The 27,941-nt window shown below is 36.2% G+C and overlaps 1 protein-coding gene across 2 annotated transcripts; it reads right to left on the reverse strand.

Annotated features, from left to right (window-relative positions):
* Nucleotides 1–189: 189 nt before the first annotated feature.
* On the reverse strand, nt 190–27,941 carry SOX30 (SRY-box transcription factor 30). 2 transcript variants are annotated; one of them, XM_031449417.2, is made up of 5 exons: nt 26,912–27,941; nt 25,039–25,278; nt 23,635–23,814; nt 17,155–17,641; nt 190–1,122 (listed from the first exon to the last, which is right to left on the reverse strand). In XM_031449417.2, exons 1-5 carry the CDS (start codon nt 27,939–27,941, stop codon nt 741–743), a joined length of 2,319 nt encoding a protein of 772 aa, XP_031305277.2. In that variant the 3' UTR covers nt 190–740. The 2 variants fall into 2 exon arrangements, with proteins under 2 accessions (XP_031305277.2, XP_064340688.1); XM_064484618.1 differs by lacking the exon at nt 17,155–17,641 and having other exon boundaries at nt 890–1,122.

Consider the following 27,941-nt stretch of genomic DNA (forward strand, 5'->3'; position numbering starts at 1 on the left):
TGGAAACCATCCTCACAAATACTCATTTTGCTTATTTCTATCCCCCAAACAAAACATTCAACAAGAACAATTTTCTCTATGTTTATTTAAATTATAACAAAAGTAAAACAACAAGTACCAAATGGAAAAAGATATCCAAAAATGGTGATGAAAATGTTTAGGAACAGAAATTATTAATTTAGCTAGAGGAGTTACTCAGGTGCCATTAAACACATTTGCAACTTGTAATTGGTTATTAGTGTAAATTAAATTTAGTAACTTGAGTCCCAATTCACTACTAAAAGTTATCAAAATGTTTTCAAAATGTTACATAAAAACTGAAACATCCATAAATATTACATAAACACCAAACACAAAATTATATAAGAAAAATAAATAAATGTATCATGAGAAAAATACAAATCACACTTACACCAGCTTATATACTCCCGTTCCCCTCACGTATAATTGTGAGGATTTGATATTTTCATACTCCAAGATAAGGTAATGATAATATATGTTGATGCAAATTTCAGCCATAAAAATAAACCACTTCGTATCTTAAATATTCCTACGAAGACACATCAGGACTGCAGTTTCACTAATCAAAGCCTGACGAAGGTATAAACTGCATTTGGTTTTGACTCCTCAGACCATGGCTGAAAACTCTCAGCAAAGCATTCTAGGCTTTTTCTCTCACACCAACCGACCCAGAATATATTTTAAGAAGTGTTTATTTTCTGTGCGTATTTGTTTTAGGATTATAAATTCCTGAGTACTTTTTCTTCTTCCTCCTCATCACTGTCAGTGACATTGACTTGCTGGATGCTAGAGGGGGTGGATGCTAGGGCTGTGAAGACGTTTTCCAAGGCGCCAATGTCCAGCTGAGGCACGGGATTTAAGTGTTCTCCCCCACTGTGGCTGTGACTGTTATAGTAAGAGGTCCCGTCCATGCTCTCACAACTCCGAGAACCTTCGCTGTGCGCGCGGTCTTCTGGGTAGTCTCTAAACGGGTAGTCTCTATTTAAAGCTGAAAACATAGCCTCGTGTTTTTGGTACCTGTCTTCATAATAACCAAGACATTCTGGCACTGCACTTGGAAAATTTCCATAGTCAAAGGGAGGCCGACTATAAGGGCATGTGCTGTAGCAGAGAGACAAAAGAGGGATTAGACACCTCGCCCGCACGCTGCCTTGCATATAGACTAACTGAGCAAGTTTAAGTGCATCCTCTTTGGGGCCTAGACAGTTCCCAAGATAACTTGCTGCCACCACTTCATGTATCCATCTGGACTTTTACTACTGCCTAGTCCCAAGATAGAATAAATGGCCAAGTGAGCTTGTAACTACTATCTATGACCAGCCTCAGGCTTCTGTTTTTGGCAGCCTTGATAAAAATTATTTATCTGGGCCTTTCTCTCAGGATGCCTTACGCCATGTAAGGTTTTAGAATGCAGGCACGTGTTGTGCCATGCTGAAAACTGACACTTAGGAAGCAGTGCAACAATTGTTCTCACTGGTCCTTGAAATGAAACTCATGGGGGAAACTTTTAACTGGGTTGAAATCAAGAGCTCTTGGAGCTGGAGAGGGCACTCAAACAGAGGATAACAACTTAGTTTTTAAATTCACATTCAATAATAAATTAAATTAAAAACATTCTTACTACTAGAAAGATTTAGAACTGATATTAAAATGCCGTTTTAGAGATATTTTCCAAAAAAAAAAATTTGGACGGTGGGAATGTGAAGAATGGAAACTATTATTTTGCTATTTTACAAACTAATGGTTTTTCTTTTAAGGGAAATCTAAAAATTCTGCCATTCAAATCCATTTGCCAATTTTTAAAAAAACAGTACTACTCTCTTTCAAAGGCACAGAACAGGAATAACAGGAAGAGGTATATAGAAAACTCCAACTAAAAGTTCCCTAGACTCATGGACTCCACCTAGTGACAGATAACAACCATAAACATAACAACCACTCATTAGCAAAACCCAAGACAAGTTGGGTGTTTCTTTCTTTCTTTCTTTTTTTTTTTTTTTTTTAACATTTTTTTATTGATTTATAATCATTTTACAATGTTGTGTCAAATTCCAGTGTAGAGCACAATTTTTTCAGTTATACGTGAACATACATATATTCATTGTCACATTTTTTTCTCTGTGAGTTACCACAGGATCTTGTGTATATTTCCCTGTGCTATACAGTATAATCTTGTGTATCTATTCTGCAACTTTGAAATCCTGTCTACTCCTTCCCACCCCCCTGCCCCCTTGGCAACCACAAGTTTGTATTCTATGTCTATGAGTCTATTTCTGTTTTGTATTTATGCTTTGGTTTTTGGTTTTTGTTTTTTAGATTCCACATGTGAGCAATCTCATACGGTATTTTTCCTTCTCTTTCTGGCTTACTTCACTTAGAATGACATTCTCCAGGAGCATCCATGTTGCTGCAAATGGCATTATGTTGTCAGTTTTTATGGCTGAATAGTATTCCATTGTCAAGTTGGGTGTTTCATTTCATGCTCTCACTTTTTTTTTTTTAAAGGTCAACTTTGTTTTCTTCTCTTAAAAAATACAGGTATGATTGACATAACAGACTATCATCTCAAACTGTTTAGAAATACAGGGTTTCGTCAGTGGTTGGTGTTCCACTTCCAAACCTCCAGGAGCTGGGGACCTTGCTCATGTTCAATATCACAAACATAAGGCATAGTTTCTGAAATGTTGCAGCTTTCCATTCCTACCACCACATCCTCATTCAGGCATTTTAAATTTAATGCATACGTCCTGAATCCATTGTACTTGTAGCTACTATGGCTTTGCTCCGTAGCTCTTCCACTTTCAGTTTTCTCCATCCAATGAATTCCACAGATACTTCAAGGGGGTGCTCAAATCTACCTCCTCCATAAAGCCTTCTCTTCAGCTAGAAACAATTCACCTACTGACTTTCTTCAGGACTCAATGTAGGCAAGATATTATACAAGGCTTGGTGGAGAATTTAATTAAAACAAATCTAAAACCCAGGTAGTATATACTTGATATGTGCTAAAGTGTGCTATAATGCAAACATCACATGGCTACATGGGTGTGGTAAAAACAAGTTAGTGTGATATCCAGAGAACAAAAAGATCAGTAACAACAAGAATAATCTTAAAAGGTTATATGGATGAAAATGACTAACTACAGAAGCATCATGGTGTACTGAGAAAAGCAATTCTGACAGGTGTGTCCTGGTATCCATTGTTGTTTAAATTTGCAATTCCCCAATAAGATGTGGAGCATCTTTTCATATGCTTAATTGTCATCTGTCTATATTCTCTGGTGAGGCGTCTGTTCAGGTCTTTTGTCCATTTTTAATCAGGTTGTTCGTTTTCTTATTTTTGAGTTCTAAGAGTTCTTTATATATTTGGATAACAGTCTTTCATCAGATACATCTCTTGAAAATATTTTCTTCCAGTCTGCGGCTTGTCTCTTCATTCTTTTGATACCACATTGTTTGATACAAGTTTGCTTTTTAGTTAAGTTTGAAATCAAGAATTTTGAGTCCTCAAACTTTGTTTTCCTTTTTCAAGATTGTTTTAACTATTCCAGGTCACTTACAATTTCATGTAAATTTTAGAATCAACTTTTCCATTTCTGCAAAAAAGCCATTGAGATTTTGAAAGGGATTATTATTGATTCTGTAAATCGCTTAGGGAAGTGTTGCCATCTTGATGATATTAAGTCTTCCAATGCATGAACACGAATACCTTTCCATTTATTTAGGTCTTCTTTATTTCAGCTATGTTTTATAGTTTTCGGTTTACAAGTCTTGCACCTCCTTGGTTAGATTTATTCCTAAGCATTTTACTCTTTTTGGTGCTATTGTAAAAAGAATTGTCTTCTCAATTTCCTTTTTGGATTGCTTATTGCTATTGTATAGAAATACAAGTGAATTCTGTATATTGATCTTATACCCGCATCTTTGCTGAATTTACTCATTAGCTCTAATAAGTTTTCTTTTTTGTGGATTCTTCAGGAGCTTCTATATATAGGATCATGTGTGAAAAGAAGTAATTGGATGTCTTTTATTTTCTTGCCTAACTGCTCTGGCCAGAGCTTCTAGTACAATGTTGAACAGCAGTGATGAAAGCAGACATCCTTATCTTATTCCCAATCTTAGCGGGAAAGCTTTTGGTTCGGTCCTTCATCATTGAGTGTGAAGTTAACTTTGGGTTTTTGATAAATGCCTTTCATCATATTGAGGAAGTTCTCTCCTATTCTTAGTTTGCTGAGTAAGTTTTGAAATCAGAAATTGATTTTTATCATGAAAACGTGTTAGATTTTATCAAATGCATTTTTGGCATCAATTGAGATGATCTAGTGGTTTTGTTCCTTCATCCTTTTAATGAAGTATATTACACGGATTGATTTTCAGATGTTGAACCACACTTACATTCTTGGGGTAAATCCCACTTGGTCTTGGTGTGTAATCCTTTTAATATGCTGCTGGATTCAGTTTACTAGCATTTTGTTCAGTAAAATTTACATCGATAGTTGTTAAGATATGTGGGTCTGTAATCTTCTTTCTTGTGATATCTTTTTTTCTAGCTTTGGTAACAGAGTAATGCTGGCCTTAGAAGTATTCTCTCATATATTTTGGAAGAGTTTGAGAAGGATTGGTGCTAATTCTTTAAATATTGGGTAACATTCACCAATGAAGTCCATGGTTTTTCTTTCTTGGGAGGTTTTTAATTATTGATTCAATCTTTTGATATATATCTGTTCAAATTTCTTACTTATTCTTGAGGCAGTTTTGGTAATTCATGTATTTGTCCATTTCATTTAGGTTACCTAACTTGTCAGTATACAATTATTCATTGATATTATTCTTTAATTATTTTTCTTTACATAAGATCAGAGGAATGTACCCAATTTCATGTCTGATTTTAGTAATTTATATCTTCTCTTTTTCTGCTTAGTCAGCTTAGCAATAAAGGTTCATCAGTGATGTGGATCTTTTCAAAAAGACAACTTTTGTTGATTTTGTTTTCTCAATTTCATTAAACTCTATATTGTTTTTCTACTCTTTAATTTATCTCTACTCTAATCTTCATTATTATCTTCCTTCTTTTAGATTTGGGTTTATTTTCTCTTCTTTTTCTAGCTCCTTAAGGTATAAAGTTAGGTTGTTGACCTGAGACCTTTCTTTTTAAATGTAGCGCAGCTTTGTATATCTCTATCAGCACTGCTTTTGCTATATAATTCTTTTAAGTTTCAGTATGTTGTATTTTCATTTTCAATCACCTCAAAGTATTTTCTAATTTTCCTTGCAGTGTCTTATTTGACCCATTGATTGTTTAAGAGTGTGTTGTTTAATTTCCAATATTTGTGAATTTTCCAGTTTTTCTTTGTTATTGATTACTATACTTTCTTTTTCTGTTGATTCATCGTTAGTGTAGAGAAATGCAACTGATTTTTGAACGTTAATCTTGTAACCTGCTACCTTGCTGAATTCGATTATTTCAAGTAGTTTTTGTGTGGACCTATATATAGGCTTTCTATATATAGTATCATGTCATCTGCATATAGTGACACTTTTACCTCTTCTTTTCCAATTTGGATCCCTTTGATTTCTCTCTCTTGCCTGATTGCTGTGGCTAGGACTTCCAAGACTGTGTTGAACAGGAGTGGTGATAGTGGGCAACCTTGTCTTGTCCCAGATTTTAGTGGGAAGCTTTTGAGTTCTTCACTGTTGAGTACTATGCTGGCCATAGGTTTCTCATATATAGCTTTTATGATGTTGAGATATGTTCTGTCTATGCCCACCTTGGTGAGAGTTTTTGTCATAAATGGATGTTGAATTTTATCAAATGCTTCTGCATCTATTGAGGTGATCATGTGATTTTTGCCCTTTCTCTTGTATATGTGGTATATATCACGCTGATTTGCATATGTTGAACCATCCTTGTGTCCCTGGGATGAATCCAACTTGATCATGGTGTATGATCTTTTTTATGTGTTGTTAGATTCTGTTTGCTACTATTTTGTTGAGGATTTTTGCTTCTGTGTTCATCAGTGATATTGGTCTGTAATTCTCTTTTTTGGTGGTGTCTTTGCCTGGTTTTGGTATCAGGGTGATGGTGGCTTCATAGAATGAGTTTGAGTATGCCCTCCTTTTCTATCTTCTGGAAGAGTTTGAGAAGGACTGGTATGAGTTCTTCTTTGTATGTTTGGTAGAATTCCCAGTGAAGCCATCCAGTCCTGGACTTTTATTTGTAGGGAGTTTTTTTAATTGCTAATTCAATTTCATTTCTAGTGATCGGTTTGTTCAAGTGGTCAGTTTCTTCTTGGTTCAGTCTTGGTGGACTGTATGTTTCCAGAAACTTGTCCATCTCCTCTAGGTTACGCATTTTGGTTCCATATAGTTTTTCATAATATTCTTGTATGATATTCTATTTTTCTATGTTATTTGTTGTAATTTCTCCATTTTCCTTTCTTATTTTGCTTATTTGTGCTCTTTTTTCTTCTTTGTGAGTTTGGCCAGAGGTTTGTTGATGTTATTTACTCTTTCAAAAAAACAGCTTTTGGTTTGATTGATTTTTTCTATTTTTTTTAAATCTCTGTTTTATTTATTTCTTCTCTGATCTTTATTATTTCCTTCCTTCTGTTGACTTTTGATTACTACTTTCATTCCATCATGGTTGGAGAAGAAAATTTGTATGATTTCAATCTTTAAAAAAAATTGTGGGACTCATTTTGTGACCTAACATATGGTCTATCTTACAGAATATACCATTTTCACTTGAGAAGAATCTATATTCTATTGTTGGGTGGAGACTGTATATGTCTGTTAGATCTAGTTGGTGTGTAGTGTTGTACAGTCTTCTACTTCTCTTTTGTTCTTCATCCATTTTTGGATGGATGATCTTTTGCTCATTACTTAAAATATTCAAAGCTAACATCATACTCAATAGTTAAAAATTTAAAGCTTTCCTTCTAAGATCAAGAACAAGAGTGCCCATTCTTGCCACTTTTATTCAACATAGTGTTGGAAGTCTTAGTCAGAGCAATCAGGCAAGTAAAAGAAATACAAGGCATCCAAATTGTAAAGAAAGAAGGAAAACTGTCTCCATTTTCAGATGACATGATATATACCTAGAAAAACCTAAAAAATCAACAACAACAAAAAGTTAGACTTAACCAATGAACTCAGTAAAGTTTTAGGACACAAAATCAATGTGCAAAAATCAGCTGGATCTTTATACACTAACAACAAATTGTCAGAAAAAGAAATTAAGAAAAACAATTCAATTTACAACTGCATCAATAAGAATAAAATACCTAGCAATAAATTTAACCAAAGAGGTGAAAGATTTGTACACTGAAAACTGTAAGACATCGATGAAAGAAATTGAAGAAAACAAACATAAATGAAAAGATATTCTGTACTCACGGAAGAAATAATAATTGTTAAAATGTTCCTATTACCCAAAGCATTCTGCAAGTTCAATGAAATATGTATCAAAATCCAATGGCACTTTTCACAGAAATAGAATAAACAATCCTCAATTTTAAGTGGAACCACAAAAGACACAAATAGCAATCTTGAGGAAGAAGGACAAGGCTGGAGGCATAACATGATCTGATTTCAAAATATATTGCAAAACTATAGTAATCAAAACAGTATGGTATTGGCATTAAAAACAGATAGATCAATGGAACAGAAAATAAAACTAGAAATAAACCCATGCATATATGGCTAATTAGTTTTTGAAAAAGGAGCCAAAAATAGACAATGGGGAAAGGACAGTATCTTCAATTAATGACGCTGGAAAAACTGAACAGCCACAGACAAAAGAATGAAATTAGATCCCAATCTTATACCGTACACAAAAAACAACTCAAAATGGATTAAAGGCTTAAGCATAAGACATAAAACCATAAAACTCCTAGAAGAAAACATAGGCAGGAAGCTCCTTAATATCCATCTTTGCAATCATTTTTGGGATTTGACACCAAAAGCAAAAATAAACAAGTGGGACTACATCAAACTAAAAAGCTTCTGTACTGCAAAGGAAACCATCAACAAAATGAAAAAGCAACTTACCAAATGGGAGAAAATATTTGCAAATCATACATCTGATAAGAGGTCAGTATCCAAAACATATGAAGAATTCACATAACTCAATAGCAAAAGAAAAAATCTAATTTTAAAATAGGTAGAAGACATTTTTTCCAAAGAAGACATGCAGATGGCCAACAGGTATATGAAAAGGTACTCAACATCACTAATTATCAGGAAAATGCAATTCAAAACCACAATGATATCAGGAAATGCTGCCTGTGCAACAACATGGATGGACCTTGGGGACATTATGCTAAATGAAATATGCCAAAGAAAGACAAATACTGTATCATCTCACTTATATGTGAAATCTAAAAACAAAACAAAAAACAAAAAACCAACTCATAGATATAAAGAACAGTTTGGTGGTTGTCAGAGATAGGGAGTAAGAAGTGAGCAAAATGAATAAAGGCAGTCAAAAGATACAAACTTCTTATTTATAAAATAAATAAGTCTTCAGGGTGTAACATACAGCATAGTGATTATAGTTAATAATACTGTGCTGTATTTTTGAAAGTTTCTAGGAGAGTAAATCTTAAAACTTATTACAAGAAAAAAACTTGTTGTACACCTGAAACTAATACAATGTTATATGTCAGTTATACTCAGTAAAATATAAAGTAGTGAAGTCTTCAACTATTATTGTATAACTGTGTATTTCTCCCTTCAATTCTGTCAATTTTTACTTCATATATTTTGGGGTCCTGTTGTTGTACATGTATATGATTACACCTGCTGTATCTTCTTAATGTATTGACTTTTTAAATAAATATGTAATGTCTTTGTCTCTTGTAACAATTTTTGACATACAGTCTATTTTGTTTAATATATTATAGCCACCTCAGTTCTTTTTTGGTTACTATTTGCATGGAATATCTGTGTCATTGGATCTAATGTGACTCTCTTGCAGACAAGATTTATTTTGATCACCTTTTTAATCCATTCTGTCAATCTATGCTATTTAGAGAGTTTAAAAAGGGAATACTGATAAGGAAATATTTACTCTGCCATTTTGCTATTTGCTCTCTATATGTCATATTTTTTTCTCAATCCCTTCATTACTGTCTTGTTTCACATTTAATGGATTTTTCTAGTGTACTAATTTGATTCCCTCATTCCCTTCTTATATATTTTAAAGTTATTTTCTTTAGTGATTATCATGGAGATTACAATTAACATCCTAAGTTTATAATAATTAGTTTGAATTGATACTAAGTTACCTTAATTGGCATATCAAAATTCTGTATACACTGCCACTCCCCCATTTATATTGCTATTGTCCTAAATTATATATTTATACATTTTGCATCCATTAACAGATTTGTAATAACTGTTTTATACATTTGCCTTTTAAGTCATATAGAAAAAAGTTGCTAACCAAATATACAATAATACTGGCTTTTGTATCTGCCTATTGTAGTAACTTTTACCACTGTTCTTTATTTCCTTGTTTGGCTTTGAGTTATTCTCTAGTGACTTTTTATTTCAGTCTGAAGTACTCCCTTTAGCACTTCCTGTAGGGCAGGTTTACTAGTAATGAACTCCCTCTACTTTTGTTCATCTGGGAATGTCTTAATTTCTCCTTCATTTTTGAAGGATAGTTTTGTTGATTATAGAATTCTTGGTTGATGGTTTCTTTTCTTTCAGTACTATGTGATCCCACTGCCTTCTGGCCTCCATAGTTTCTGATGAGAAACTAGCTGTTAACCTTATTGAGAATATCCTGTACAAGATTAGTCAATTCCTTCTTGCTACTTTCAATATTACCTCCTCTTCTTTGGCTTTTGACAGCTTGATTGTAATGCATCTCTTTGAATTTACTCTACTTAGTGTTCATTGACAATCTTGGATTCATATCTTTCTTTAAATTTGGGGCCATTAGTTCTTTAAATATTCTTTCTACCCCTTCCTCTCTCTACTCTTCTAGGACTCTCATGATGCTTGTGTTGGTACAGGTAATGGTGTTCTACAGGTACCTTAGGCTCTGTTAACTTTTCTTCATTCTTTTTTCTTTCTGCTCCTCAGACTAGATAATTTCAGTTGATTATCTTCAGATTTACCAATTCCTCTGCCTGCTCAAATTCTTCTGCTGCTGAATTCCTCTACTGAATTTTTCACTTCAGCTATTTTAATTTTCAGCTCCAGGATTTCTATTTGGTTCTTTTCTATAATCTTTGTATCTTTACTGATTTTTGGATAAATCATTCTCCTGGTTTTAATTAGTTCTTTGTCCATGGATTCCTTTAGCTCCCTGAGCATATTCAAGACAGTTGATTTAAAGTCTTTGTCTGGTAAGTCCAATGTCTGGGCTTCCTCAGGATTGGTTTCTGTTAATTTTTCTCTTGTGAATGCCATATCTTCTTATTTATTTGCATGCTTAGTAATTTTTGGTTGAAAACTGGATATTTTGAGAATTATAATGTAGTTATCTCTGGAAATCAGATTCCTCCCCTGCCCAGGGTATGTTATTGGTACTTCTTTTGGGTTGTAGTTGTGTGTCTGGTTAGTGACTTTCCACTAAACTATTTTCGTAAAGATTGTATTCTTTGTCATATGTGGTTACTGAAGCCTCTCTTCCATTAGGTTAGTGATTGGCTAGTGACTTATAAAGATTTCCTTAAATAGGCAGAGCCAAAACAAAACAAAATAAAATTCTCCCAGTCTTTACAGATTGGTTCTGAGTTAAGTCACTCTTTCAGTGCTTAGCAAGGATATTTACAAGTCTTCTTTAGCCTTGACCTCCTATTTAAGCAGAGCCTAAGATCAGTCAGAGGTGAAAGCTTAGGGTTTTCTCAGGTGTTTTGCTGAACATGCATCTAGCCCAGGATATGAGTGTGCTCTTCTGGTTCCTCAGTATACATGGGAGCTTTTCACAGCCCTTATCCCCCCATGTAATTCCTTTCCCAGTCTCTTCTAGGCTTTTCATCTTTCTACTGCTTGTCCTGTTTGCTGCCCTTAACCCAGGCAGCTGTAGATAGTATTTACCTTTAAATATTTTCCACAAACACTCCCTGAGAGACCATTCTAGACCTAAGGGAATTTGTAGGTGAGTCAAAATAAGACAAGCCCCTGAGCCATTTCCCAAGGAAGTCGCCAGACATGTCAAAATGCACAGCCATAATGTTTTAAGAACAAGGTCTGCATTCCTCCTCTAATATCAAAAAGTCACATCAAGAACATGGGCCACTAACCCCTTAGCCATCACTGAGCTAGAAAATGAGGGATGGTTGTCGCAAAAATGTCACAATGGTCTCTTATCAGAATTTAGCAGCTTCTATCTTCATTAAGTACCCCATCAAGTTGTTTTTAAGTTTTGTATTAAATTCCAGAGTTCAAAAAAAAGTTGATTCTGATAGTTTCGCCAGCTTAATTATTGCTTCAGTGGAGGGATAGATTCTTGGATCTCCCTATTCTGCAATTCTAGGTGACATTCTACCTGAACAGTGTTTTGTAGTTCAGAGTATAAATTTTGCAACTTATTTTGTTAAATTTATTCAAAGTTTTTTAAAATTTTTATTTTAATTTTATTATAAATGGAATTGTTTTTTCAATTTCATTTTCTGTTTATTCATTGCTACTGTATAGAAATGCAATTTTTTTGTATATTGGTCTTATATCCTGCAAACTTACTGAATTCATTTGTTATTTATAATAGTTTTTTTGTGGATTCCTTAGGATTTTCCACATACAAGATTGGTAACATGCAAACAGATAGTTTTATTTCTTCCCTTATAGTGTGGATACTTTTTCTTTCTTTTTCATGTCAAACTGTCCTGGATTAAACCTCCAATAAAATGTTGAATAAAAGTGGCAGATAAAGTCAAGTTTCTTTGAGGGAGAGCTTCTGAGCACTCTGTTCTTATGCACTGACTCTCCTCCTTGTCAAACTCTCTAGTCTTCTTGGCTTGCCTCTCCCAGTATAGAACAATTCTTCTACAAGTAACTTGGGGCAAGGATGCGCAGGGTTATAATATTCTCTGCCTGTCATCCTTAGGGTTGAATGGCTATCCTGTTAGTAGGGGCTTGATGAAGAAAAGCAGCCCCCAACCTCCTGGTCACAGTCACCATCAATTTAGCCTCTTTAACTCAGAGCTGGAGAGGGGTGAGAAATGCTACTCTTCCCTCTAAAATACTGTATCCCTTGATTAGGAGCTGAGGGGAGAGAAAGCCGTCTTCTTGGCCATACCCACCCAGAGAGGGGCTTCTATCAAGCTGAATTAAGGGTGGGAGCGAGGGATGGTATTTGTCATGGCTCAAGTGCCATAGATTCTTGCTGTGTTTACCAAGTTTTAGGATATTTTCTTGAATAAATGTTTCTTCATTTGCTGTATGCCCTTTGGACACTTTCCAGAGAATTTAAGTGGTTGGTTCTTAAAAACAGTTTTCACCAGTTATGCTTATTTGCTCAGGAGCAAGTCCACAGAGCTCCTCATGCTGCCATCCCAGAAATGGAACTCCCTCTCATTTATCTTTTTAATCACATTATTTCTATTAATATTCTTAAGCTTTGTTCTGGATGCAGTTAAGTTACTTGAAAACAGTTTGGCCATTTCACATCTTGATCTTAAGAGTTTTTAGATGAAACCATAGCAACATTTTAGTCTGGGCCTAGGTAAAATAAGACTTCCAAAGAATTCAGTACTCCATCAAGGTTTTCCAATCTGGTTGGTGGGAACAGGAATGATTCCCAGCCTGCTATGAGTGCTGGGCACTGTTGTCTCTGATCTTTCAGGTAGTTTTTCCACCAGCCTTGGGCAGTTTTCCTCACAACCATACAGTGATTAGTATTCTGCTGAATACTCAAGAGGGGACCTGTGCAAAGATCCAGAGTGGTTGTTCTGTGCAGCTTTCTTGTCTATGGGACTCCCTCCTAAGAATTCTAGCTGACTTGGTTTCACTGCACTCTCAGCCCCATTTTCTCAACTCAGGGAGTCTCTGCCAGGATCTGCTTGTGTTTCTCCTCCCTGTGCCATGGTTTCCAGGCCAGTAAGCTGAGTAGATTGCAAGGCTTATCTCATTTGTTTTTTGTCTCTCAGGGATCTTCATATTCATTGACTGTTAAACAGTGTCTTGAAATATATATTTTGTCTGGATTTTTATCATTTCAGATGAGGGTACATTCAGTCCCTAATATTGCATCTTGGCTGGTACAGAAGTCCACTTTAATCATTTCAAATGTTGATTTTTAGTCTTTTCTTGATTTTTAATTAATTCTTGGGGTGTTAATCTTCCAATCTGTAGCATCTACTGATTCTGATCTTAATGAATCCTTTCCTCATGTTCTATAATTTTTTAAAGCTCATCTTTAATAACATTTTTCTCTCTTTGGAAATTCCTAAGTGGCCTGGATGATGGAAGTGTTCCTCTAGGACAGTTGCCCCAGGTAAGCCAGCCCAGAATTAATTTGTGTGTTAATTTCTCAGTTTACCAAGTGAATAGGGGGATTTCAGATTGTGAACCAGTGTGTAGTGTAATTTGGGGTTTTGATTTCTAACAGAAGACTTTTTTCCACATATAGCCCTGGATAAAAACAAGTTTCCATTATGCTTTCTGTGGGTTAGTGATAAAAATCTTCTATTCCTTTTCTCAAGGTTGAGAAGCCTTTCTAGGGTCTTAGTTTCATGGAGAGGTTTTAGTTTTAGCTCCTCACCTTGAGCAGGGCCAACCTCATTTCCTCTCCTTATATAGAAATTAAAATCCAAGTTTATAAATACTGACACTATTTATGAATTTGAAAACCACCTCCAGGACCACTGAACCAGTTTTCAGCTTGTTGGTCAAACTGTTTGACAAAGGGGGATTTATTTTCCTTGTAATTTCACCTAGGTATTAAATTGTTCATATTTAAATTCAACATTTCTAAATAGTTACAGCAGAAAGTACTCTGTGATAGCTAAATCCACCATGTTTTGGTACTATAAGTTCTGTCCTCCAAAAGGATTAGGCAAAATACTGTATATGTATGTAGATGTATATTATTATAGGAAGTATGTCCAAAACTTCAATCAAATTATTAAACAAGTCTATATAAACCAAACAAGGGTTAAGGATAATTTCTTTTAATTTTTGATCTATTTGTCTAAAAATTTTAAATTAAGATGCTATATATCCCCACAAATTTAGAATTCTTTGGATTTACCTTTCCTAACAGATATATAGATACAGATACAACTGATTATATCTTTATATATTTCAAGCTAATAAATCCCTACTTATCATTCATATCTTTTACATATCCCTAATTGCAATACATGTTTTGAACACATTTATTTACTCAACCACCAACAGAATGAAGACATATCCTTTGCACATGAAAATACAAATACTGCAAGAAAGAAGAGGAAGAGGAAAAAAGAAGGGGGCAGAAAAGAATAACTGAGAGAATAATGTAGTACAGAAAGAGAGTCTCAATACACACAGTATGAAGATGGTTAAGAAGGCAGAGTTAGGGATCAGCACTTCTCAGAGCTAGGGATCAGCGCTTCTCAGAGCTAGGGATCAGCACTTCTAAGTGTCCATCTATTTTATAAAATGACGTCTTGATTAAATTGCCTAACTGCCTTGATTTTTACTTTAGATACACAGGGCAAAACATCAAATATGTATATTTGATATATATTTAATATCATTAAAATTATGGTATTGAGATGCATGAATAATACCACCTATAAATGGATTAGATTAGAGAAGAAATATTCTTTATAGAAGACTCTTATTAGTTGGGAGAAGAGACAACAGAAAAATTGAAAGGGAATCAATTAATTTTGACATTTAGTCAGGCTGGATTTTACTGAAATATACTATCTAAACAAGCATAAAGAAGATTTTCCATATCCTTGGGGAAATGATCATCACACACAGAAAGGTAAGAGTTAGAAAAGGAGTTAGACAATATTATAATGCATATGACCAGTCTTCTATTTTGGAAAACTGTATGCAACTTAATGTTTATAGTTGACATACTGCTTTGACATTCTTAAATAAAATAAAATTCAGCATAATACTATTAATTCACTTCATTTGGTTCCTCTAATAGCATTATGATTAATTAGCAATAATGATTTTAAAGACAGAGGTATAGTTTCTGTCTTCTAAGGACATACTTTCCAGAGCTTCTTTTTAAAATGTTCTTGAAATTATCAGATGATTTGTACTTTAACAGCCAAATCCTATAAGCCTTGTCATGAGTAAGAAAGATAAACTTCCTGTGATTTTATCTATTTATTATATAAGGAAATATTTCTTGCCCCCCAAATCTACCTGACTACATGATTTTTCCATTCAAAAATACAATATGAATTTTCCATATGATCCTCTGCTAGCAACTAACAGCTACAAGTCAAGAAGAATCACTGTATTCAGAAGCCTTACTGATATAGTGAAAAAAAAACCCAACACAGAAGTCAAAATCAGACAGTTAACCTTAGTTTAATGACCAGCTCTGCCATTTACCAGTTGTATGAGCTGAACAAAGCTATTTAACAGCTGATCAATTTGTTTATCGGAAAAAGTAAAGGGACCGTTATGCCCAAGACACAGCTTATTGTAAGAATTATAGATAAAAATGTCAAGCTCTCAAAATGCTAAGAAGAAAAAGAATAACAACTAGAGTGAAATTGTGGGTCACAACCTCTTCTAGATGTCTCTTTTTCTTCTTTACTGTGAATAAATACTATCCAAATCTTTCTTGTATTACAAAATGAATTGTGTAGCACAGATAAAATTTCCTCAATTTTAGTTTGTGGACCTTAAGGGTCTAACTAAGGCTGATCATCTCAAACTCATTCATTTATTAAACTCCAGTTATGTCCTTAGCCCTTCCCTTATATCTAAAAAACACATGAAGTTCTATAAAATTCCTATAAAATCTCAAATCCTAGCAGATAGCAATGAGAAGAGATTATAAACCCCCGGTCTTAGGCATGTCTTGAGGTTTGATTCCTTGAACAAAAAGATTTCTGAAAGCTGCTAAAGAGAAGAAAAGCCTGTAGGGGAAAACAAAACAACCCACAGATAACAACATCTCACTTTCTCCTTATCTGATCCCCTAGCTCCACTGTCTTCCAGCTCTGGGCTAAAGACCTGAAAGCAAGTAATCCCATTATGAATTGAAGCAACATAACATATACGTCAAAAGTTCTGTGAAGTGGCGGTATACCCAAGTGGGGAATAGTTTTCTTTCTAACTAAGTAACAACAGAAGGTTAGTGTTAAGCACTTCACACTCCGTTCTCAACAGAAATCACCTCTGTCTAAACTCTTAATAGCAACTGAAAAGTAGAGGTTAATACCACTCTATTAGAATGCTTGCAAGAGAGTTAAAGTCTACCACTCCAAAATGAAAAATTACAAATTTGTTTTCCCTAGATACTTCTCTGTGAAAATAAATTCCTTTACTGGTAATTTACATAGGAAACTTTTCGGTTTACTCAAAAAGGGCCCCGAGAGGGTGTGTAACTTTGGACAAGTCACTTAACCTCTTAGACAAAGTGCTCTCTTTTATATCCTTGCTATTCAAAGGGTGGTCCACAAACCAGCAGAATTAACGTCACTTGAAAACTTGTAGAAATGCAGAATATCAGGCTTACTATAACTCAGTACAGAAAGCTACTAAACCCCAGACCTACTGACGAAGAATCTGCATTTTAGCAAGATCACATGTGATTTATACACATATAAAAGTTTTAGAAGCACAGCTCTATACAATAAGTTTTGAATAAATGATCTTAAGGCCTCTTATAATTGATTTTTCTCATGAAAAACCAGGTCTAACAACACTGGAGCCTGTATTCACGTGGCAACAGTAGGCTGTAGCTGAGTACCAGCTGCCCCATAAGATGCGGCATGCACTCTCCTTGGGTCCCCCAGTCCTCATTTGGCCCCTTCATGTAGTTATGTTAACTGCTTGGCCCCATTCAGACACTAATCTAAATTAGATCCCAAGCAGAACTGAAGGAGCTCCTTTTCAGTTGTTCTTTTTTTTTTTTTTTTTTAAAGAGGCCTTCAGAAGTAAAAATTCATTAGCTTTAAGTATTTTCAGGTGAAAGGTAATAAACCATTCATTTACCTTGATGGGAAGTAGTGAGGTCCAGGTAGGAAGTAAGGGTGATAAAAAGAGAATCGCGGTGGTGTCCCAAACAATGTGGCTGGATGGCCCAGGGGAGGGGGCTGGTAGACATGTGAGTGTGGAATAGGAGGAGCCTGGGGAATTGGAGCACTTCTGGGACAAGTGGAAATGCTGGGATACTCCTTGGGAGGCTGGATGGTCGAGGCTGCAAATCTGGCATGGGCAGTACTTGCACTAGTCGGAATCCTGTTACTGCTCTCCAGAGAGACAGGAGTGGGTCTCTTCACAGAGCAATTGGCTCCAGAATGCAGATGATGAGTGTCCGTTTGGGAGGACCCAGCAAAGCGCTGCGATGGGAGTGCTGGACGGAGGGGCAGACTTGGAGCCTGGACAGCCACCTGGGCAGTACTGGGGACGCTGGGCTGGAAAAGTGTGATGGGGCTTGGGCAATGGACTGCAGGTGTGGGCAGCTGGATGGCAGGTTCACCTTCAGAAATAAAAATAGCATAGGTCAAGCATGAATTGAGTCACTCCATATTTTTCCTTTTTCAGTAGAATTTAACAAACTGTACAACCAGAAGTCTTCACTAACCACCTTACCTAAGAGCATCACCATGCTATTTATTTCCTTTATAGCATTTTGAACAAACTGAAGCCATCTTGTTCATTTATTTTACATTTCTGTCTCTCTTTCCCACCTAGATTGTAAGTGCCATGAGAAGAGAAACCTTTTCTGTTTTCTTCACTACTGTATCCCTGGGGCTTAAAATTCTACCTGGCACAGAATAGGTCCTTAACAAATTTTTTTGGATAAATAAATAAATGAATGAGTGAGTGACTGAGTAAAAGACAAATACACACAAATGCTGGTATATAAATATAAATGTTTCTAAAAGAAATAATATGAAACTACTGATAGTGGTTACTTTTAAGGAGCGGTCATCTGGAAAAGGGTATATGGCCACAGGAAGCCAGACTTTCATTTTATACCTATCATTTTATTTTGAATTTGAATTTTCTATTATTTAAATATAATAATTTTATTTTAAGTATTAATAGAGGTTTCAGTGTAGTGGTATGGGTCATTTTTCTTTTATTTTGTATACTTCTCTATATTAAATTAAATTATGAAGAACATTAATTTTTTGATTGAAAAAACTAAAGAAACAATCAGTAAGACTATTTTGCTTTATTGCATTCAATGTGAACACAGAAGGAAATTCCCCGGTGAGAACAGGACTTGCCACAGGTCAACAATTTGTGACAGATAAAGAAGTAATATTATTGCAGCAGAGTATGGCAGAATTTTTAGAGGGAGATGAAATAATCATGAAAGATCTTTCTGACCTTGAAGAGAGGACTGCTGGCTAAGTTGCTGAGTTATTCAAATGACACCTCCTAAATTTAACTAAATTTTTCCAAAGAAATACTGAGAGAAGCCAGAGTAACAGATTCATGATCTAGTTTATACCAATGCAGTTAGGTCTCTGTTAGTATAGAAGATGCAGTCCAGGAACAGACTCTACGGTTAGGGGCCGAAAGGACTGTGGATCTTCTCTCAGCTTTGCCCAAGCAACACTTTCGTCTCCTTCCTTTTCTCCAGATAAGGTAAATAATACCTTCCCTTACAGCTGGAGGAAGGGAATTAAGGGATATACCCATCTGTTTCAAGATGGCCTCTGAGCCAGTGAAGCAGAGGCAACACAGGAGCAAGGTGTAGATGAAGCTGTCATGACTCTCAGTTAATGGGGTTACAGGGCGTAGCCCTCCTGTCTGTGAGGCACAGGCCATGGGCCCTTCCTGATTAATCAAGCATAAAGTCATTTCCCTTTTCCATGTACCCTCAGGACCTAAGAATTTATCACATATCATGAAATAGTATAAATACGCATGTCTGCCACCCTTACCACAGTCACAAACCTGGGAGCTTAACAGCAGGAACAGTTTAACTCATGTTTGTATCCCCCATTATCTGGCACAGAATCTGGTTAGTAATAGTTAAGAAATGTATGCCTAGATGAAAGGAAAAACTAACACATAAGCCTACAGCTGATAGCACCTCTACCACTGATCTGGTATAAGGAGAATCTCCTTCTCCAAACAGCTACATAGCTGGGCTGACTTGTAAAATCTCTCAAAGTTTTATCACTGAATTATTGCACTCAAGCCATCTGCTCCTAAAAGAATCTACCCCCGACACAGATTTCTCTTCCTTGTAAAGTACAAGAAGCTCTTAGTCCTCAGAAAAGAAGTATGGCTTTTTTTAGGCAAAGGAAACACAAATTACAGGAGCCATAGAAACTGCTGATACTATTTCAGTTACTGAAAAGGGAAGGACTCATCTTTTAGCTGATACCAAATGTTCTTTTCTACCAAAGACCTTTTTATACAAGACCAGGTACCAGTGGAGTATGAGGTGATAAAATCATGCATTCACTTAATTAAACAAATATCCACCAAGCAAATAGCATGCATCAGGCACCGTTTTGGTCTGAGGTGGAAAATTAGATGCATAGAGAGTTATACAGAAGTATAATGAAGACGTCCTAAATGTCAAAATTCAGGTTGCTAAACATGAGGTTAAAGTCTGCAACATCTGGTCATCTCAGATAAACTGTTGGTGAATAGGAAAGTCTTGTGGAAAGGACAGAGCTCTAATATATCAAACTGTAGATAAAGTATGGAAAAGACCAGCCAGTCACCTGCACTCTCTCCTTCTAGCCACAGCTAGATTACGCTCCTACAAATCTCCCACCACCCACTCCTAAAGACGAAGAATCCACTGCCTGAATGGATGAAGGATGCAACTAGGCTTTTGTGTGTGACTGGGATGAACAGTGAAGGAGTGAAGAATGTCAGAAACTGAAGACAGACCAGACCAAATCCTCTACAAGAAAAAGGTGTATAGACATAGTAAGACGGAGGACCAGCATATGGCTGAGGGGAGAGAAACAAAGGTAGAGAGAGAAAGAGAGGAGAGACAGAAGTAGAATAGGAGGCAGAGACACAGAGACAGAGATGGGAAATAGAGAATTGAGGAGAACAGTTAGGCAACTGCTTAGAAAACTGGAACTTTGGGGAGAGATGATGGTAATGAGGACCCCTAAGAAGACTTACTATAGAAGGAACCATATGATTCCTCCTTTCTTGCCCCCTCAAGAAAACCTACAATAATGAGCTACATCATTTTTAAAGGAATTTTCAAGCCATATTTCTGCTTCTTATTGACATAACACTTTGCTAGAACTGATTTTAAGGCAGGGACCAGACCAGAGGTTTTGGGATTATAAGAGTATCAGAATGGTGGAGGGTTTTTTGTTTTCCCTCTGTTAACAAGAAGAGATGGGTAAACCAAAATGGTATCATATGTGTACTACCAAAAAATTAAAATAGTAGTAAACATTTTTAAAGTAAAAATTTAGAGAAAATGTATGAATTCAAAAAAGTGAAAGATATCAACAGAGTTAAGATTTAACAAGGAAAACCCATTTGAGGGTTGACAAAGCATAGAAAATGAAATAATCTCACTTGAAAAGTCATAAATATATATAATTGACATTTAAAAGCCAGGCTAAAATAAATACAGCTTCTAGCAAAGTTCCAGAAGCCTTTAAAATAAATTTGAATACTTAACATAAAATGAAAATATTAGTATAATTGGTATCAAAGATATCTGATAAAAGAAAGTATCTAAGAAGTATTCTGGACTATCATACTGTAAGTACTTTCAGAAACTAGAAACAGGAGAAGAGCTCAAGATATGGGATTAAATGTGAGAGACAAAGTTATTAGATTTTTGGAAAAAATATTGGCTAGGAATAAAGGCTGACAAGGATAACTAAAATAAAAAGTTAATAGAAAAACAAAGGTTATTTATATGACAATGTTAAAAACCCAGAAGGAAAAAAAAAGTCTCAAAAATCCACAGTTATGGCTGACCAAATCAAAGAGAACCCATAAAAGGGAAAGAAATCTTTTTAAAATGAAAAGCTTGTCCAAATGTATAAAACAGAGAAGCCAAAGTGTGTTAAGTGAAAATTAAGCAGTCCAAGGGAAAATTGAAGGAGCCATATCTCAAGGACCTTAAAGTCAATACTAAATGACTTTTTAAATATTTCTCAGAAAGAAAAGACTCGGTAGAATCAATGAAATAGTCATTACAGTATAAAAGGTAACTGCAAGAAGAACAGAGAGACACCAAAACCCCTTTCTACTAAAGACCTGAAGAAGATATGTGAACTCTAATTCATTTTCAGAGCAGATAGGTGAAGAATATTAGATCAACAGCATATAATGCCAAGTTCACAGAATGTTCTAATCCAAATTGACAAAATGAATATAACCAGATCTTAGGTGACATTCACTTAAGAACTTTAGGGAAACTCAAAGTTAGAACTGAGAAAATATTAGATGAAGTAGATACAAATGGTCTGCCAAAAATGGTATGCCAGACCATTTTTGGAAAGTCAGCATAACTTCAAGTTATTGGGAGTGGTAAACTTGAGAACTACACCTTGGCAAGTCTGTTTTCTACACCTGAAAAGCTGGTGAAATCTATACAATATATTAGTGTAAAAAGCTTGCTAGAAAAAAAGGGAGCAAATTGTTTCTTTAAAGAGATAAATCACACCTCAATAACTCAGTATCTTTCTTCTATAGGAATAAACAAAACAAGTTTGAAAAACAAAATTACCAGAACTTTATATTTAGAATATAAGATAAGTTGAAAGAAACAAACAAAAGGGATGGTATGAAAATTTTTATCTGTAGATGATAAATGATTAAAAGTATAATTCCCCTAGGGATTTATGCTATAATTTGTTCTTATTAAACAATCTTATAAATGGTTTAGAATATGAAATATATAGTGAAGTTTTCAAATTTGCAAATGATACCAACTCTTCCAAGTAACACAATGCCAAGCTAATGAGAACAAACTAACAGAACATATTTCAAAAGTTGTATGATTGGGTATCACAGTAGCCAATAAATCTCATCAACGTTAATATATACATGACTATATATATAGCTATATATAGATGAAAATAATTCCAAAATATTATATTTAAAAGATAATGATCTCTTTTTATCATTTGAGATCCAAGAAATGAATCTTTACTGATACTACGTATCACCGAAAATAAGAGAAATTGTAAACAAAACAAAACAAAACAAAAGATCATTATCTTGCCTTAGATTGGATTACTCTGTATAAGGCTCTGAAATGCATCCTATAATTCTGCCTGTCATATTTAAATAAAATATCATGGATGCAAGAGCTCTATCAACATTAAAAGAAAATCTTCCATTTTCAATCTGCAAATCTTTGCTCAGAATTACATAAAATCAATATACTATATAAAATTGTCTGCTGCCTCATATAAGAATATTGATAAATATGTTTCTGGGAAGAGAAAACATACAGCATTTAACTGTCGGTAGAATGACATGGAAGAGAGGTCTTAGAGGAAGGGGTAAAGAGAAGAAATGTATATTTTAAAAGCACAAATCATAAATAACATAACAGATAAAACAAGGTAAGTTAACAAAAGCATACTTAAGCCTAGACTGAAATATAGGATTGAAAGAGATACTACCAGATAGCGAAGGGTGGAAGAGCCTGACTGTGCTGGGAGAGAAGAGGGTGGCAGGCTCAGCCTTCTGCATCTTTCTCTTGAGCCTAGATACCCTGAATGTGGCTTTGCTGCTATCCATCGCTATTATGATACACAGGAAAAAACTGAAAATGCAAAAGATCTGAGTAAGTCAGTTTTCAAGATATCTTAACCTGTCAGCAGATAGATCCAAACAGGTGGGGAACCGGAAAGGGCGGTAGTTTTAGGACAAGTGATAGCAAGCAGTGAATGTACAAAGCTCTGCCTAAGAGATGGCTAAAATAGACTGGAAGAACAAACTAATGACAGATAGCCTTATAACAAGTTCTTAAGATACTAGATTCTCAGTTTTGGGTTCTTAAAAGCAACAAAGAACATTGTCAAGAACTGATAACAGAGGAGAAATTTAGGGAAAGACAATATAATGAACCAAATACTTGGTAGAAGATCGATTACTTCCATTGCTTTTCTAGAACTGCAAGAAAATGGTCTGAATAGATTAGTCATCATTACTAAATGCCAGGACAGGATGCCTCAGACCCTATTAGCAAGGCATCCTTCTATGCTGATAGGAAAAGACTTTCGCATTTCCTACTGAATTACCTCAGTCATTTCCTGTATTATCTGCATCACTTATGGGCTCATCCTGATTTGCTTAAAAGATCTGACATGGAATATCTGCTACTCTGGCAAATCAAGTGCTTTAATGTCTACTCAAATTTTTCCTTCTCTGATTCAATGTTTCCACTTCCTCTCCTTTTGATATTTTTTCTTAATGCTGTTGCTCTAAATTCTTAAGCTAACAGAAACAAAATTTCAAGTTACCAGGTAAAACTATCACACAGCCATTAAAAAACCAACTCACCAACTGGATGAGTGATGGTGTTCTGTAGGCTGGGAATTACCACAGAGTAGGTAGGTGAGCGATAAGGATAAATTGTTGTAGGATTGGTAGAGATGATATTCTGTGTGGTACCAGAAAATACACCGGAAACGCCTAGAGGGAAGCGTTTTCGCTTCCCTGGACGAGGCTGATAAACCCAACCTATAGAAGAAGATAAACCATTTTTAATTTGAACATATAGACTCTATTTAGCCTTTAAATAGTTCTTTTCATATTAAAAGTCCAAAACACTTCTAAGTTTTAATTGCCTAAATTATCTTTTCCAGTTCTATGATACTATTTCTGTGCATTTTAGCATATATATTCATATGGCTCCTAACAGTGGCCGATGTTGCAACCCATAATTCAAAGGAAGAGCAAGGGCAAATGTCTCATATCCAAAGTCACATAATGAATTTGTACTAAAATTAACATTAAAGGGGCTGAGTTTGAATCCCAAAGCTTTTCCTCTACCTATAAAACAATGCCCCAGGAAGATACTATTCGTCTCCTGTTTCCTCACTTTCTGTAAGATACAATTGTCTGTATCTTACAATGAAGTGGTTACTAATGACCAGTCACTATTGTTAGGCCTTATTCAGAAAGAGCCATTCTCTTAGACTTGGCCATCTCCAAGTCCACATACCACCCAATTGCCTTCCCAAGTCAGATGAGTAGAGTGGTGGCAGTTGCAGCCACTGTATAACCAAGAGAATCACTGTTTTCCTGTAACTGCTGCCCCCAAACATTCCCCTTAGAACCTCTCTGCTACTACTTTAGAAAAGAAATAATGATCTTCCCACCATGCACAATATATTGGCCATATGCTGTGCTTTTACCCAAGCTTAATATCAATGTCTTCAACCCTGTGAAGGAAATTACAATTTATTTCAAATTACATCATGATAAGGATAAATCTATTAATCGTAAGGCAGGTCTATGTTCTGATAACCATGTAATATTAAAATGGAGCATGGTGTTAAAATCTGCAATATGCACTGCATTTTTTTTCTGTTGCTATGATTTAAACACCTCATTTTCTAGTATATCTGAAAAATTATAGCCCAGAAATCTGGATCTTTACCTTCATTAAGTTTATATCTATATATTTAATAAAAAACCAGAGTAAAACTGTTTGTCCCCGAATTTGCACTAGTTGGAAAATATGAGACCAGATCTCTCTCTACTTTGTTTTGTTAAGGAAACTTATGCCCAGTATCAGTTCAATCATTACTATAATATTAGCCATTATTCTGTTTATTGTACATATCAGATTAGAAAAAAAATTACATTTTTGTTTTTCAATCTCAACCTAACCTAATCTTTACCTAAATAAATTAATTTACAATAAATTAGAAAGAGGCTTTGTTCATTTCATTTGATTACCAGGAAATTCCTCTCTGTGCTTTTCTTTAATCTTTTGTGCTTCATCATAATAGGGTTTCTTTTGTTCTTCACTAAGTTTGTTCCACTCTAACCCGAGCTGGACACTGATTTCTGCATTGTTGGCTGCTGGGTTAGCTTTGGCTAGTGCTGGCCGGTGGATCCTTGCCCACACCATAAATGCATTCATGGGTCGCTTCACATGACCATTTCTGTCCTTACTGAAGGGAGTATCTGGTATTCCTACATGACAAAAATTAAGAGACTAAATTAATGTGCCACACACACACAATTTTAAAGTGAAGTGCATCTCCATATGTATTTACTTTTTAAATATCTGGAGAAAATATACACTTCAATATAGCCAAAGAACTGCCAGTATTCCAGAATTCCTCATAACCCCTGAACTCGGCATTCTAAACTGTGGCTTAGAATGACTCCTCTTTCTCTCAAAAAGAATAATATTGTTGAAGATTTTGTAGAAGTAATAATGTTGAAGACACAGTAAACTACTGGCTTGTTACTTCTTTGAGCTATATTAATACCTCTAACAGTAATTAACATTTAGCTTATTTCCAATTAAAAATATTCTATTACTGAGGGACCAGAATTATGACTTATTCATGACTATAATCCTAGCACTAGATGGATGCATCCTCAATGTTTAATGGAACTCATTTACATGCCACTGGAGTGCCCATTCAAGCAAAAATATTTATAGCATACATTATAATACTGTATTTGTTGTATTTCATTATGAAGGTGAAGCACCTGCCAAGGTGGGTCGTTAACATTAGTCCCATGTCCTGGGAGAAAAATAAGAGGAAAATAGTAAGAGTGCCTTTCTGAGAGTCACAGAGACAGCTGAAATTACAATAAAGGAAGTTGGTTAAACTCACATCTCTTACATAATTCATCAAAAACAACTGTCTGTAAACTTTGTATGTTGTTTCTTTTTAAAATTAGGATTACTTGATACATAAAATTTTAAAATGCACAAAGGATGAAATAAGTGTTACAAAGAAACATTTCCCTTTCTCTCCTCTAGAAAATGAAAACAAAATTTAAAAACTACTGAAGATAAAAAGCAAGAGGGTGGGGTGGGGAGGAAGAATAGTAAAGAAAATAAGAACAAAAACAATAAACATAAAAGTTAATGAAAATATGAACTTAAAATTAATATGACTTTCCATGACATTCATTGGCATAGATTTCTATATTAAATCTTAACCTTTTCTAGCTATGTATTTGGAAAGAATGGATAGAAATAAAATAGTACTTGTAATTGTTACTGATGTCACTATGGTCATTTCTTTGAAAGCAATTTTTCTATCTTACTGTACAATATTTTCATTTTCCATGTTTCTATAAGTCCATAGCATTTCGAATACTGTTACAACTAAACACGTACTGTTTTCTCCTAGAAAAATGTTTACTCAATTTTTAAAGATGATAAATCACCTCTAAATCCAATATTACCATTTTTCATTAAACATTATTTTTTTCGTCTGTTTCTTGATACATGTAAAAGTGCTGAGCTACTACAATATTTTCAAATGTTGATTATCTGTAGCACATAAACTGAGTGTCTTGTGTTATCTAGCTGAAATATTCTATTTTTGTGTGTCAACATTAGCCACATCTAAATTTCATCCTTCAGTGGGCCTTAAAATAGATTATTTTCAAAGTCTGGGAATCTTCAACGTGTTACTGTATTTTACTGGTATATGTACAAGTCAGAAGTGATACCTGTGCAGACTTTGCCCTGAGTCCATGATTTTATTTTTCTAGGTTAGGCTTCTGAACGGCTGACATGGCAGCTATGGGGCAACAGATGAAGTCTGAAAACCAGACTGATTCCCCTGATGTCTAGTACCTGCATCTGAGGGAAGCACGGTGAGCGGGACATCTTTGGTTTCAATTTTTACAGAAGGCTCCAATAAAGACTGCATTTTAATAGGCACTGGTGTCAAAGGGACCTTGGTCAATCGTATCAGCTCTGAAGGTGGAGGTCCCTGAAACTGGATCCGGGCCCCAGGGGGTACGGTGTGAAGAGTCAAAGGGATCCTGAGGTCTTGGTGTGGCCCAAAGGCGCTGGACGGCTGGGTCAGGATGACATCCTTGCTGCCATGGACCAGGCCATTGGACGTGGGCTCTGTGCCGAGCCTGCAGTCCTCGCGGAGTCTCTCGGGCTCCTCCGTTTTGATGACTCCTCTGAGGGCCACCAGGCTTTTGCCCTCCCCGCCTTTCACCGTGTAGCTCATGACCTCCTCTAACTCCACCTTGCCCTTCTTCTCGTCCCCTCCGTGGCTGTCGAGAAACGGCCCGGGGCTTTCCAACTTGGCCGCCCTGGAGGACCTAGGGCCCGCCTCCATGGCCTTCCGAGGCCCCACCGAGGGATCCAAGCCGGGTCCAGGCTCCTGCTTCTCGGCCTTAACGTGCAGCGCCCGGGGCTGCACCGGGTGCAACTCAGGTCTGCAGGGGGGGCCCTCGGACGCGGGGACCAGCGGTGGCGGCGGCGGCGGCGGCGGCGGCGGCGGCAGCAGCAGCTCGGGCCTCAGCTGCAGCAGCCGCGTCTGTATAGGCGAGGCAGCTGCCCCTTCCTCCCGGGCTTGAGGCAGTGGTGGCCCTGGCGGCAGCAGCAACACCTGCTCCGGCTTCACCTGCATCAGCCGCCGTGCCGCGCTCTGTACGCCCGACGTCGGGGCCTCCCCGCCCGACGAGGCCACGGTTGCAATGGCGGCCGCGCAAGGGGCGGGCGGCGACGCAGAGGGCTCCGCGGCCGCTGCCCGAAAGGAGGCGCCCTCGACGGGCAGCGGAGGCGGAGCGGGACGCAGCGGACGCGGCAGCGTCGCCCGCGGCAATTGGCGCGGCTGAGGCGGGGGCTCCGGCCTGGCTCTCTCCAT

The sequence above is a fragment of the Camelus dromedarius genome, chromosome 3 (assembly GCF_036321535.1).
Source record: "Camelus dromedarius isolate mCamDro1 chromosome 3, mCamDro1.pat, whole genome shotgun sequence".
NCBI classification, from domain to species: Eukaryota; Metazoa; Chordata; class Mammalia; order Artiodactyla; family Camelidae; genus Camelus; species Camelus dromedarius.

What these genes read in the sequence shown, in the direction of transcription:
- SOX30 (XM_031449417.2), bottom strand. Translation starts at nt 27,941, where the DNA reads ATGGAGAGAGCCAGGCCGGAGCCCCCGCCTCAGCCGCGCCAATTGCCG. An exon ending in GCACAGAGAGGAATTTCCTG is followed by an intron (nt 23,815 to 25,038) that starts GTAATCAAATGA and finishes CTTCTTCTATAG; the next exon opens with GTTGGGTTTATCAGCCTCGT. An exon ending in CACCATCACTCATCCAGTTG is followed by an intron (nt 17,642 to 23,634) that starts GTGAGTTGGTTT and finishes TTATTTCTGAAG; the next exon opens with GTGAACCTGCCATCCAGCTG.